This window comes from Gopherus flavomarginatus, chromosome 4, assembly GCF_025201925.1.
Source record: "Gopherus flavomarginatus isolate rGopFla2 chromosome 4, rGopFla2.mat.asm, whole genome shotgun sequence".
Lineage (NCBI taxonomy): Eukaryota > Metazoa > Chordata > Testudines > Testudinidae > Gopherus > Gopherus flavomarginatus.
In genome coordinates this window covers 78009644-78023857 of record NC_066620.1, presented here as the reverse complement: position 1 = coordinate 78023857, position 14214 = coordinate 78009644, and the positions used below count along the sequence as shown (strand labels likewise).

Below are 14214 nucleotides of genomic sequence, written 5' to 3'. Positions count from 1 at the left end.
CGAAAGCTCATGCTGCAAAACGTCTGTTAGTCTATAAGGTGCCACAGGATTCTTTGCTGCTTTTACAGATCCAGACTAACATGGCTACCCCTCTGATACTTCCTCAGTTACAAATCCATTCGCTCCTCTTTCAGTTCTGCCATTTTCCTAGCTAAACAACTGTACTCCAGCTGAATTGAATCTCTTGCCTACAATCCCAGCTGCCTTTTTGCAACTTTGACTTGTTATTCAAACCCTCCCCTCCTCTGGCTCACCTTCTCTATCGCACAGGATCTCAGTTTCTTTCAGGAGAAAAATGACAAAATATAATCTGACCTTTCCTCTCTCCTCAGCTCACCTCCACTTTGTCCTTCTGTTCCTATAATTGTCTCCTTCTCCCGTGTCACAGATATAGAAGTTTCTTGTCTGCTATCATCCTCTAAGCCCTCGCTTGCCCCAGTGACCCTGCCCCCATCACATCTCCTGATCTCTCCTTCACCCACTCTCATCCTCTAGATTACTCTTCAGCTTAACCTCTCACTTTCCTTTGGATTGTTTCCCCTCACAATACAAACATGTTTTAGTCTTAAAACCTAAAACAAACAAACAATGCCCTCCTCCTGAACAAAACCATCCTACCACATCTTCTCACTTTAATCTCTAAACTCATTGAACGCACAGTTGACAATTGCTGTCTGGAGTTCCCCTCTTCCAATTCCACCCTAGACCCTTCCAATCCAGTTCCACCCGTTGCAATCAACTGAAACGGCTTTTGCCAAAGTCTCCAATGAACGCTTCTTAGTCAAATCTCAAAACCAGTACTTTATCCTCATCCTTAATTTCATAGTCCTTGGCCACCTGTCAGCCACCTTTGACATTGCTGACCATGCTCTTCTTGAAATCTTGTCTTCCCTTCCTCTCTGTCAACCCGTTCTTTTCCTACTTCCCTAAGTGCCCCTTCAGCATATTCTTCAGACAATCTGGGGAGAGGGGAGTTCCTGAGGGCTCTGTCTTTGGTCCCTCTTCTCTTCTTCCCCTACATCTCATCCACAAACACAAATGCAGCTATCACCTCTATGTGGATGATTCACAGATTACCTCTACTCCAGTCCTGTCTCATTCTATTCAAACTATCTCTCAGACATCTCCTTGTTAATGTCCAACTGTCAGCTCAAGATCAGTGTGATTAAAACAGGGCTCCTAAACTTTCCTCCCTTCTTAGAATGGATTTTTAAAAGCTCTCATCATTGCCCTAACCTACTGATTTCAAGGGGAACATAATTAGATTAATATTAAGCATTTTTGAAAATCGCTTCTTCACTGCTTAAGAAAGAGTAAAACACTATGGAACTGTAGAATCTCCTCTACCTTTACTTCCAAAGCTAGGAAACCAAGCTAATCCCCATACACTTTCTTCCATTCAGTTCTAAATTAATCAAATGTGCCACTTAAAACTGTTGTCTCAAGTTCCTCTGATCCAATCCATCTTGGATCTCCTCTAGCTTGACTTCTGCCTTTCCACTATTCTGAAATCAAGTGACTTTCTTGCTCAAAGAGCAGTTCTGTACAGTTCCCTGCACTCTGTTACTTTTGACACTGGTGATCACGTACATTTTACAGTCTTGTTGGCTTTTGTGACTCTCCTATCCTAAGTTTTTTCCTGCCTCTCTGTGCTTTCAGCATGTCTTTTTTCCTGAGTCGTTAGTGTTCTCTCTCCTATAGGGCTTCTTTGTTCTCTCTGCGGGTGATCACATGCATTCACATGGTTTCAATTTTATCTTTACACAGTTAAATCGAATCTATTTCTCCCCTTTGGCCTCAGTTCACTTCTGTGTTTTGAGTTTTGTTTATGTTTGTAGTTGCCAGGTCGTGGTATATAATGAGAGCAACTGAAGCAGTCTGTTTACTCTGTTGTCTAATGATGGTCAGCAATGCCCAGAACACGGGATGAATGCATTTTTTTAACATAAATGTGTATCATCTGAAATATATGTCTCATCCTCTTCATCTGATGTCCCTTCCTTGATGTCTTCCAGTCAATTGAAGCTTAACATGGCTAAAGCTGAACTTCTGCTACTTCCTTGGAAACCACCTCTGGGCCCCACATTTTCCGTTACTTCTGATAACGCTGTCATCTATCTTCTCACTTATGCCTTTAACCTAGTGGGTCATCTTCAACTCCTCTGTGGCTTGCCAGTTTTTATCAAAATCTTGCCCCTGCTGCTTCAATAGCATATCAAAGATCAATCCTTTTCTTTCTGTGTAAACACTCCAAACTTTCATCCAAGTCTCATTTCCCATCTTAATGTCTGTAACCTCTTCCCTCTGCATTAGGCAAGCTGTTTTATTCTCCTCCTGCTGCTCCTCAGGTGCCATTGAGAGTACAGGAGAGAGTCTCTCTAATCCTTTCTGTGCTTGATGTCAGAGTGGCCCTTGGATGTCAGGGGAGGCAGGAAAAGTTCTGCTCTGCCCTTTTAGCCCTGTGATGGAGTGTGCTCCGTTGATCTGTGGGGATGGTACCTACTAACTCAAATCTGCACATAGTTATGTGGGGTGAAGCATGTTCAGTGCAGACAGACTGAACAGAGAATTCAGCTGCCAGCTTCAGACAGGCTTCTGTTGGATATATGATCTGCAATTTTCAGAGGCTTATAACATGGCAACAGCGATAGTGTCACCTGAGTCATGGGGATGACCCTCTTGTCAAATTTCAAATCTCAGCTACAAAGGATAGAGGCTCTTGAGCCTCTCAGTGAAATTGGTGTAAGAATTTAACATGGGGAAAACAACATTTTTACCTAAGCTGGTTCATGAAAAAAGCCAGATTATTTAAGATGATTTTTCCTCCCCTGTCCCCCCTCAAAAACAAACCAAAAAACACGCTGAAACAAACATCTCATATGAAAAATTTTAAGCCCAAAGGAAAAAGTTATGAGCAACTGAAAACAGATGGCATCAGGTAACTTCAACTACAGATCTTGCTACCAAATCTGCAAATAATAATAATAATAATAAAAGGTAAATTAATGTACTAAAACAGAAGCTGCAAAATGATGCTATAAGTTGAAGTTTCCAAAACTAGTAGTTGTCTCTTAGAGAGAGATTAAGTTAATTGGCTCTTAGAGGCCATACATTCTTGTTGGCCATGACATAATTTTGCTGTCTTTAGTTCTCAGCCTGGTTTTAAATCTTCTTAAAAATTGTATTTGAAAGCAATACAACAATATCCAGATTAACATACAATGTATAGTAAAAACTGGTTGGAGAAGTCAATACAGACAGTATTTACTCAGTAACCAATGATTGTGAAACTTTAAAAAGGAAACATTTAACGGAACTCTTTGATCTTAAGTGTTCTAATTATTTAGATATGCTGATACTTTATTTTGTTTATTGGCATGTAGGGTAAATAAAATGAATACTTTATAGTGGGCTATATACCAGTCCTTAATTACTAAGGTATATTTTGTTGTTGAATAATCTTATTACTATAGTACAGCAGTGTTTCTAAGCTTTTTAGCACATTACCCCATTACATTATCCTATTATAGTAATCTGGCACAAGGTTCAGCAGGCTAAGCAGTTCATCTTTGGCAGGTTGATACACCATGAAACCTGTTTAGCAGTCACCTGTTAGCTATGGTCGCATGTCCCAATGGCTAGTAAAATCTCAACTCCTATGAGTTCCTCTACATTAACTAGAATGTATCAGCCACTGGTTCCAAGAGCCATAAAAATAGCAGTCTCCTATGGGGCGATCAGCAGGTTCCAACAGTGTATTTATTAAATTTGTTTTACTTTAAAACTAAGGATGTTCAGATGCTTATAAAAAGATCTGCCAATTTGCTCTCCATAACAGACCACTGTATTTAACTTTATCATGCTATTTTAAATATTCCCTGTACATAGAATGGGAAATAGTGTAAATGCAATGTGGTGAATTTAACTACTGTAAGTAGTAAATATCCAGTCCTCAATGGTGCCTGCTTGACTAATTCTACAATACAGAAATGAGCTAGGGACTCCCTCCCCACGGCACCCACCCCCAATAAAAAAAAAATGGGTTGCCACTCCAAGCAGTCATCTGTTTCTTTGTACAATGTGTTTTAAAGATTTGAATTCTTGCTACTGCAAAATTGCTTAGGCCATTGTTTAATTTTTGCTTTTTAACACTCTTTTTATACATAGTTTTTAGAATGAGACTGAGTCTGGAGGGTCTCTACAGGGTAATTGCAAATGATTAAACAAACTTTTTGTTTTAGGTAGTTTAGTTTCTGTTACACAGCAGCACTTTATGGCTCTGCAACAATTTTGTTTGCAATTAACATCACTTAAAATCTTCTTGGTTATAAGATGTGATCTTTTTTCAAGATCTTGCTGCTTCTACACAGTGAGCTGTCAGCTCTGTTTTAATTCTGTGGCATTTTTTAAGTATTAGCTCAGTTCACTTCTGTCACAGTGCTTTCTTCAAGTGCTGCTGAGACTGTTTTCTAAGTATGGCTTCCTTGGTAGGATTTTAGCATATTTTAAAATCGGAAGAAGTATAGTTAAGTTTTGTAGGATTCACTTTTCCTACCCCAGGTGGTAGACTAACTTTCTACCCTGAGTGTCTATATGTAGGCAGCTGTGTTTGAGAAGTTGGGACAGGAAACGCCCCTTTTGTGTGTTTGGTGTCTTGATGCCCTAGAAGGTTGGCTTGAGACAGAGCTTCCTGATAACATAGGCATCAAGGCTCACAGAGCAATATATTTGGTGAGCCACAATAATAGAAAACTGCATAAGAATAGCATTTCTTCTGTTATCTGCATAGCCACAGCTGGACTGGAGTTTTATTTAAAAAAAAAAAATCTGTTTGTCTGCTGAGTGGTAGCAGATGTTGTGGATTAACTGGTCAGTCTCCTGTTGGAGAAGAAATCACTGCCAGTGTCTCTGGGTGTTTTTTTTATGCTGTGTTTACCTGTTGTTTTATGAAGAGTCTTAGCCTAAACACCAATGCTCAGTTCTCAGGAAGCAATTCTGCCTCAAGAACTGACTGTCATTTGCACAGTGATTAAAGCTGCTTGCAACAGATCTCCCAAAAGAAACTGTATAACACAGCTAACAACATTTCTTCAAGGACTGTATGCTGCTCACCTGCTAAGACATAGAACTTGTAAAAATGTGCAACATTGCCATCTGGTGATTTTCTGTCCTAACAATATTTGTCACTGTCATAACTTAGTCCCAGATTTGGACCTTAGCGTCCAAAATATGGGGGTTAGCATGAAAACCTCCAAGCTTAGTTACCAGCTTGGACCTGGTACTGCTGCCACCACCCAAAAAATTAGAGTGTTTTGGGGCACTCTGGTCCCCCCAAAAACCTTCCCTGGGGACCCCAAGACCCAAATCCCTTGAGTCTCACAACAAAGGGAAATAATCCTTTTCCCTTCCCCCCTCCAGGTGCTCCTGGAGAGATACACAGAAGCAACCTCCGTGAATCTAAGCAGAGGGTGTCCACCCTCCCCGTTCCCAGTCCTGGAAATCAGAATTACTTCCCTCTTCACCCAGAGGGAATGCAAAGTCCGACTAGTAAATCTAACACACACAGATCTCCCTCTGACTTCTTCCTCCCACCAATTCCCTGGAGTTCCTCACTAAAGAAAAACTCCAACAGGTCTTAAAAGAAAGCTTTATATAAAAAAGAAAGAAAAATACATAAAAATGGTTTCTCTGTATTAAGGTGACAGATACAGGGTCAATTGCTTAAAAGAATATTGAATAAACAGCCTTATTCAAAAAGAATACAATTCAAAGCACTCCAGCAACTATAGACATGTAAATACAAAAGAAAAAAACAATAACCCTTATTGCTTTTATGATCTCTGTACTCACAACTTGGAAACAGAAGATTAGAGAGCAGGAAATAGAAATCACTCCTCATAGCTGAGAGAGAGGCAGACAGACAACCCAGAACAGAAGACTCACACACAAAAAAAACCCTCCACCCAGAGTTGAAAAAATCCTGTTTCCTGATTGGTCCTCTGGTCAGGTGCTTCAGGTGAAAGAGACATTAACCCTTAGCTATCTGTTTATGACACGCCCCCCAAATTGCAGACAGTGGGGAAGCTCACTGGCGGCGATTTCCTCCTAGAACTTTAAACTAAACAGATTAATACAACACATGCACCATTACATATACCACTAAGTATATAACTAACAGACTTGTACAGTTTAAGAACACTTTTTAGCTACTGGATTTTGGGAAACTCTCACGGGAGAGTGCATCAGCTACTTTGTTAGAAGCTCCTGAGATGTGCTGAATTTGAAAATCAAAATCTTGGAGAGCTAAACTCCAACGATGGAAGTTGTGATCTGTTGGTTCCTGCATGAGAACTGCTCCTATACCACGCTGAGATGCATCTGTGGTTACTAGGAATGGCTTGTCAAAATCCGGGGCCCTGAGCACAGGGTCAGACATGAGCGTTGCCTTAAGCTGGGTAAAGGCCTTTTGACACTAATGAGTCTGGTCAGGTGCTTCAGGTGAAAGAGACATTAACCCTTAGCTATCTGTTTATGACAGTCACTAGTGAATAATACAAATATTTTAAGAACAATATCTGAAGGTTTAAGGTTTGGTCTAGGATTTTGCCCTGTAACATACAAGAACAGTTTGTCCTCAATCAGTGTTTACAATATTTTAACCATGTAACTTCAGTTGAGATGAATTAAAGTTTCTGTAGCTCCTCTTCCTTCTCAGCTGCCTGTTTATTGATCTCCTATGTTTTTCCTGTGAAAAGCAACACTATACTATACCTTAACCACAATAGTAGTAAATTCTGACCAGCTGGATGATCAAAGGGCTGCAGTGTTCTCACTCTGCTCCACTCCTTTTTTTGTATTCACAAACCTTGCAGCCCAATTTTGATTTTTTGTTTATCCTTTTAATAACTTTGATAATTGGAATAGCACCAATTTTTATGAAAAGAGTAATTGAAAGGATTGGCAAGATTTCTATCAATAACTGAGCTACTGTATGTGGTCACATTTATCATATAGGAAAGGACTAGGATTATTTGTTTTAAAGCACCATTATTGGCCAAAGGGCTACAGTACAAGAAAAGAAAATAGCTTCCTATAACTTTTTTTTTGCTTTTCTGAAGATATCATCTTACAGGATTCATATGCTGGATCTTAGTTTCCAAGTGCTAGACAGGCAGAATTTCCAAGGCAGTGGTTGGGGTGCAGGCCAGAACTCTTCTCCACCCCTGTATAGTGATTGATCATGCCTATGGCTGGCGTTCAATGCAGTGTCTCAGTGCAGCACTTTTCCAGGAGCCCAGCATATATTGGTGATAATCATAGCGTGGTGCAGTATCTTGTATCCAGCTGGTGGCTGGAGTTGGATGTAGGGCCTTCCTTAAGGTTTTTGAAAAAAGTGGTTTTAAGGCAAGTCACCTAATCACCCGGGAGGATGTGATGATTTGGGGAATCTTTCTGCAGTATATGAACTGTGAGTGAGATTATGAACTTTCTGTTTTCATCAAACTGCAAACTCCATTTGGACTGTGCAGCACTTTTCCTTCTCTGTTGTCTGTTTGCCTTCTTGTGGAATTTCAAAGATGGGTGGCAAAGAGATAAGAACGGAGGGTTGTTGCATTAAATGGTTTGTTAGGGGGGTGGTTGCCGGGCAATGAAGTTATCTGGTAGGACTCTGTAGTCATCTGTTGAGGCTGATCAGGGAGTTACATGACAGAGCAAACTGGAAGGTTATAAAAGGGCAGGAGCTGTTCTTTGTTCTTTTTCACTATTTTTCACCAGCATAAGATGAGACGCTTCTGCAGGATCCAGATGAATGAGGGGTGAGTGGTGGTTGCTTGAACACAGATGGTCCCCCAAGAGAAGTGTGAGCTGAAATGAGGGGGGGGGAAGTATGTAGGGTTTATTAGTTTTGTATGTATCTGTGTAATTCTTGAGTGATTGATGTAGAAAGAATTAATATGTTTGTGTTGTATGCAATGCCTAGTATGTTAGAGGGAAACCAGAAGGCTTACATCTTTGGGTAGAGTTTTGGGAGAAGGTCTGTTGAAGCTACTGCAGTATCTTAGGAATCTGGTGCTGGACCTGGGCCAGGTGGGCTGAGGGACTCAATTTCTGTGAAGGGAGAGCAGACTGAGAGTGGTGTCTAGGAAATGTGCCAGAGTGGGCAAAGAAGAAAACAGTGCTAAAGCTTGCTGAGGCCCAGGGAAGCTTAAAATACCCAGGAACTCAGAGGCTGAGATTCCCTTTACAGCAATCTGGAGCCTGACCAGATTTGTGACACAGAGTGAAGACATTTCTGAGTTACCACAGTTCAAACACATCTCTACACTTTTCTTACTGCTTTCCCATCTCCCCCCCCAGCCCCCCCGCTCCCCATGCTCAGGCTTTCCAAAAGCTGACCAACTTTTCTCAGCTTTCCAACAAAAAGAGAATCCCTTCTGTTCTTGAGTCCAACCTGTAAACTGAAATGCCATCTCAGCCATAAGTATAGTATTATTACTGATATGCTGTTCCTAAAACATCTGTGTCCATTACTGGGACTGAAGGTTGGCATAGATCAGATAGACATGTTTAATTGATGCTGCAGTTTTAGCACAGGGATAAAAGGAATTCATAGTTTTGTTGGTAACTTATTTTTAAGGAGAGGTTTATTTTTCGATTTTCTTTGTGATATTGATTTCTTCATATTAAGCACCTATTAAAATAAAGATGGCTTTCTTCAACTGATTAGATCATTCTGATGTAATCTGGCTCTTATTTCTAGAACTAAAACCTTACCTGCCCCGTAACAGTCTATGTGCAAGGAGTTCCTAAGATTCATTTCACAAGGAGCATTTGCACCCACCTTCAGCCCCTTTGTCCTTCTCTGTTCTGGGAACCTTGCATACAATCTTAGCTGTTGCACAATGATCCTTGGGGATTCAGAGGTAGCCCTGGGCTCCCCATGTGAATTCTGGGAAAATTCTATGCCCTAGTTATACAGGAGGTCAGACTAGACGATCACAATTGTCCCTTCTGGCATTGGAATCTCTGGAGGTATTGAGCCTGCTTCCAGTCTTTCTTAAAACTGATGGAAATCCCTTGGTTTCAGTGGAGTTTGTCCTGATTCACAGTGGTGTAAATGTGGTCAAAATTACTGTCATTGTGCCTCCCTCTTGGAGGTGGTGGTAGAATTTGAAGAACAGTGGCAACTCCCTCCCTCCCTTCTCATCCCACCACATACAATGCAGCCCTTAATGTTTTGTTTTTCCTTCAGTGATATCCAAATGCAGCCAGTTGTCATATCTGTTCAGATTTGTCTTTTTTGTTGGTTTTTGGTAGGCTCCTATTGCTGACTCAAGCTTTTTGTGACCCAGTTTGTATTGATTTCAGTTACACATCCACAGCATGTTTGTCTTTTAACCATTCAGACAGTGGCTCGCAGTTCTGGACCTTTTGTATATCTGTGTATTTAGTCGTCTACAGAAAATGCAATCTACGGCAATAAGTGATTGATTGCTGTGCAGATTAATGTGTTTCCCTGCTATAATACTTTCAATAGCTACTTATTAATTCAGAAGATGAATCCCTATCTGCATCAGTAAAGAAACATACAGAAGTCACCAGTATATTCAGTGGTCTGCTGGGAGGTCATATTTTTGTTCAGGCTTTTGAGGGAAAACATGAAGATTTTACAGTTGTAACATAATCAGTTGTAATGGAGGTGAAGGACTGTTTGAAAAAAGGCAGAAATCAACTGCATTGTAAGACTGGAGAGAGATTTAAAACTACAAATCTGAAAGTACTTGGATAAATTCTAAACAACAGCATCTATAAATAGTAATAGACACTCCAAACATCTATTGATTGGACACTGAAAAGATATCTTCAGATTCTGCAGAGAGAGTTTGCCTCACCCCTGTATGAGCATTCTGCAGTTCTAAAGAAACAGTCAAAAGCATCGGAGAAGGATTTGTCAGAGCAGAGATGCTATTCTTGTCATTAAATGGAGCATACCAGACTGTGACAGCTGTTACCTTGCAATGTGTCCCACGAAAATGAGGTTGGGGAGTAAAATGAAGGCTAACATGCTTTAAAAAGTGGATTGTGGTCATTCCCCCTCCCCATGGAAGGTTTGTGCATGTAGCTGATTCTGAGCAGCAAGAAGTGGAGAGTCTGCATATATTCAAAGTCTCATCATGGTAAGAGAGCTTATCAGTTGTACTTTTAAAAGACGTCTAGTGCAGTCTAGACAAGGTAGAGCAGGAGTTACCTTTTGAATGTAAGTCTCCAGAGAGAAAAGATACACTAACCTGTAAACTTTCATAGAGTATACTTGCAGGATGCTATTTGTAATGTAATCATAAGGAGTACTTTTTTGTTTCCATTATTACTTTTGTTGTATGAGATTTACCATATTAAGTAGCAAGTCTATTTGCCCACCCTCTACTATGCGGCTGGGTTGTAATCTTAAACTTTGTCCACCTAACTTCCTCAGTCAGAGCCAATGCAAGCCTACTATTGGTTTGTATAGCTGGGAAGAACTTTTCAGAAGGACCAAAGCTCTGCCCTAACTTTGCTTAAACTAAAATCCTTATGCTACCTAGAGTAGCAGTGCTTGGCCTGGTTAACTGAGCCAGTTGTTTAGTTCCTCTATGTAACAGATGCTTTGTTTCTTTGGAGAATTATTCCCCCCCCCCTTGGGGATGTGGTTCTTTCCCCACTCCTGGGTTTCCTTGTTTTGTGTGGTGAGAGAGACTGTGTTATGAATGAAAGGTGTACAGTGGTAAATTCTTCTTTTCTTTTTGTTACTCACTGCAGCATTTGTTCTCACCCAGAAAACTAGGAGAAGGACAAAAAACTAACAAAAAAAAAAAAAAAGCAAATGTACACTGCTGGGGTACTAATGATTGAAAGAGCCGGATTAGTCAAGCCCTGCTGGATCCATAGGTACAATAGGTTAAAAAATGAGACCCTGAGACACAGGAAGCAGGATCAAGAAACAGAGGATGCCCAGAATTCACAGATGGCTTGTGTGTCAGTTATGACTTTGATCTAAGATATTTATGCCTTTATTTAGAGGTTTAGTGTGTGTTTGTTTTCTTTCCCTATGTGGGGGGAACTAATACATTCTTTTTCCTTCCTTCACCATGACTAGTCTGGAGCACCCTTTTTCTTTATGCTGATCCACTTGTTTTCTGATGCTGTCACAGTGTAATAAGATCCCGTCTTTATGCTTTTATCAGCTTATTGGGGTTTTTTTTACGCACATGAATACCGAATGATCCATTAAATAATATGTATGAGTTTGATCATTTTTTTCTGCATTCATTTTTTTTAACCGGTGTGTTTGATGAGCTATAGAAAAGTCCTTAACCATTATGCTGTATGTTTATCACCCTGGACATTTAAAATTTAGTAGTGCATTTAAAATTAAGCATGAGTTCTCTCGTTTAGTGTAATAAGTTAGGACCGGCAAGAAGACATTCACAAATGTGTACAGCAATGGCTCTTAACCTTTCCAAACTACTGTACCCCTTTCAGGAGCCTGATTTGTCTTGTGTACTCCCAAGTTTCACCTCACTTAAAAATTAGTTGCTTACAAAAACGGACATAAAAATACAGAAGTCATAGAACACTATACTGAAAAATTGCTTTTTCATTTTAACATATCATTATAAAATCAATTGGAATATAAATATTGTGCTTATATTTCAGTGTATAGTGTATAGAGCAGTATAAACAACTCATTGTCTCTATGAAATTTTAGTTTGTACCGATTTCACTAATGCTTTTTCTGTAGCCTATTGTAAAACTAGGCAAATATCTAGATTAGTTGATGTACCCCCGGAAGACCTGTGCTCATCCCCAGGGGTATGCGTACCCCTGATTGAGAACCACTGGTGAACAGTGATGACTAGGGGTCTTTATCTGGTGGATTAAGGTGAGGGTTTCCAGTTTTATGCTACAGAATATTGGACTTTTCCAGATCAGTTCCTTGGCCAGAACAGTGACATTGTCAGATATAACATTAATATTCAGTGATGATCAGTTTAGATACTGACTTCCTCCCCTGCCTCACTGCACAATCTGAGCACCTGATAAGCACCAATGAGTTTATCCTTTCTGAGAGACAGGGATGTGCTACCTATGATGAGTCTCCCTGGAAAGGAGAATATCTATTTTCATTCTAAAAACAAAAGTAAATTTTTATCTCTTTTCCTGTAAAGACCACCTTGGAAATGTAGTGAGGAGACAGATCACTGGGGTTGAAAGGATCACAGAGCAGGGTCTCCATTTTTGCTCAAGTAAGACAGGGAGAATTTCAGATTCTCCCATTCTCCTCCCCTCAACAAAAACACATTTTGGCATGCTGAGTGTAGGGAAGAAAACTAGGACATATGGTATGGATTTTAACCAGGCTGCAACTTTCTTAATCACATTATATCTCGGGTTCCTGTCGGGCGACAGCCCAGCGCAGTTGCGCACACCCCATCGATCCTTTACCAATTCTTATGGGATCTTACTGCAGAGGGAACAAATCATCACACTAGGGTGGGAGGTTCTCTGGCTGCCTCCACTTGCTGCTAGCATCCCTCCCTCTTTCAGGAGTTGAGGTGAGAGGGGACCTTAATTCCCAGCCAGCACTGCCATCAAGCGCATTGGTGAGGCAGTCCCTCCGGAGTAGTTCCCCGGCCCCTAGTTCACACTTGTTTCCAGGGGGTTAGATGCTATGTCCCAGTCTCATAAGAAGATGCCCTTGGGATGGACACTATATTATCTTTTGGGATCTGGAGTGTAAATCAGTGAGTTTATGCACTGGGCACCTGACAAATGTTGCAACAACTAAATGACTCCAATTTTAGGTCCAAATTTTGACATCTGGGAAGGGGAGAATTCTAGCCCTCCAGTTGCCTAATCTCCAACTTCTACGTTGTGCTGTGAGAAATGCAGAAAAAACAACCAGGTTTGAGCAATCTGGTGGCATGGGGAAAAATGCCTTCCCAGCCCTAAAACGGCGACCAGCACAGCTGACAGTGACTGCGATGAGGGAGGGAGGGTGAGTTGACTGCTGGAAACCAGAAAACAGGAAGTGGCTCTGAGCGCATGGCTCTTATCATGGATCAAATCTCCTGTGACCTCAAGCCTTTGAAGAAGTCCTGTGGGGACTGAAAATCTTGTGGGAACCTGTTCATCCTGTCCTTTTACCACCAAATAGACACCTTACTATCCTTGGAGTACTCTTCTGTAAAATTATTAATTTAAGTATAGATAGTTTGGCAAAGATTCTTCTTCCTCTCTGAAATTCTGAGGCAGACCCTGCATATAGAAAGGTGATCATGAGTTGATGATATCCGTGGGAATGGGGAGTAGCAAAAAATTTTCTCATGCGCACTGAAGAATGCTAACCCCAACTTTTGCTGCTGCCACCTGTGATGTTGTTTGTTCTGTGGATAAACAGGAGATTGATTGTTTGTTTTCCGTGGCTGGCAGTACAGCTCCTTTCACAGCTACGAAATTCACCTTTAAAAAAAAATGGAGGCCAAGGCTTCTTCATGAGGTGAAGAGTGTAAAAAACAAGTTGCCTATATTGATGTAGGGCTGGATAATGAGCTATTTATTTTGGAAATGAAAGCTTTGATGTTTCTGAACTTGTTTGTTGTCTTTTTCATACAATGAACTTCTCAACTTTCTTTTTAATAACCCCAGCAAGACCAGCTTTATACTTGGGCTGCAGTTAGCCAACCCACACATTCATCGGATTACATTGAAGGGAGGTTTCCAAGGAGAATTCCATCCGTGTGGCCACCACCCAAGCCTCCCGAGGAGGAACAAAAACTAAAACACATGGAAGCAGGTATGGATGGCTTGGAGACACAAACAGGATCCAACACTTCCCATTGATTTCAGAGGGAGCTGTTGTGTGCTCAGCGTTACTAAAAACCAGAGCCCTTATTTAGGTGCCTAAATACGGACTTTGGAGCCTAATGTCTGTACCGTTTTTAAAGATCTTGGCATAAAGGTAGAAGTATTGTTATCTTGCATGAATTTGACTGAAATATTTTGTATTGATTTGTTAAACACCAAGGTGTACACTGACTACACTGTACATACAGAAAACAATAATGCACTTTGCCCTGCTTTTGTCCTTTGTTCTTCTGCAGCTTACAGCTCCTCATAGCAATGATGTGGGGCAATCTTCCTTTCTGCTGGATATAGACTCCCTTTGAAACCTCA

General features: G+C 40.7%; 1 protein-coding gene across 2 annotated transcripts in view; it reads left to right on the top strand.

Moving 5' to 3' along the window:
- The window catches only part of FMN2 (formin 2), a 234538-nt gene that overhangs the window by 37158 nt on the left and 183166 nt on the right, over window positions 1–14214 (top strand). The window contains exon 3 of one of the 2 annotated variants that reach the window (XM_050950369.1): window positions 13687–13834. The exons of the other annotated variant lie outside the window; for it this stretch is intronic. Coding sequence (XP_050806326.1) covers window positions 13687–13834 — 148 coding nt within the window. The remainder of the gene's footprint in view (window positions 1–13686; window positions 13835–14214) is intronic. 2 annotated transcript variants of the gene reach the window in all.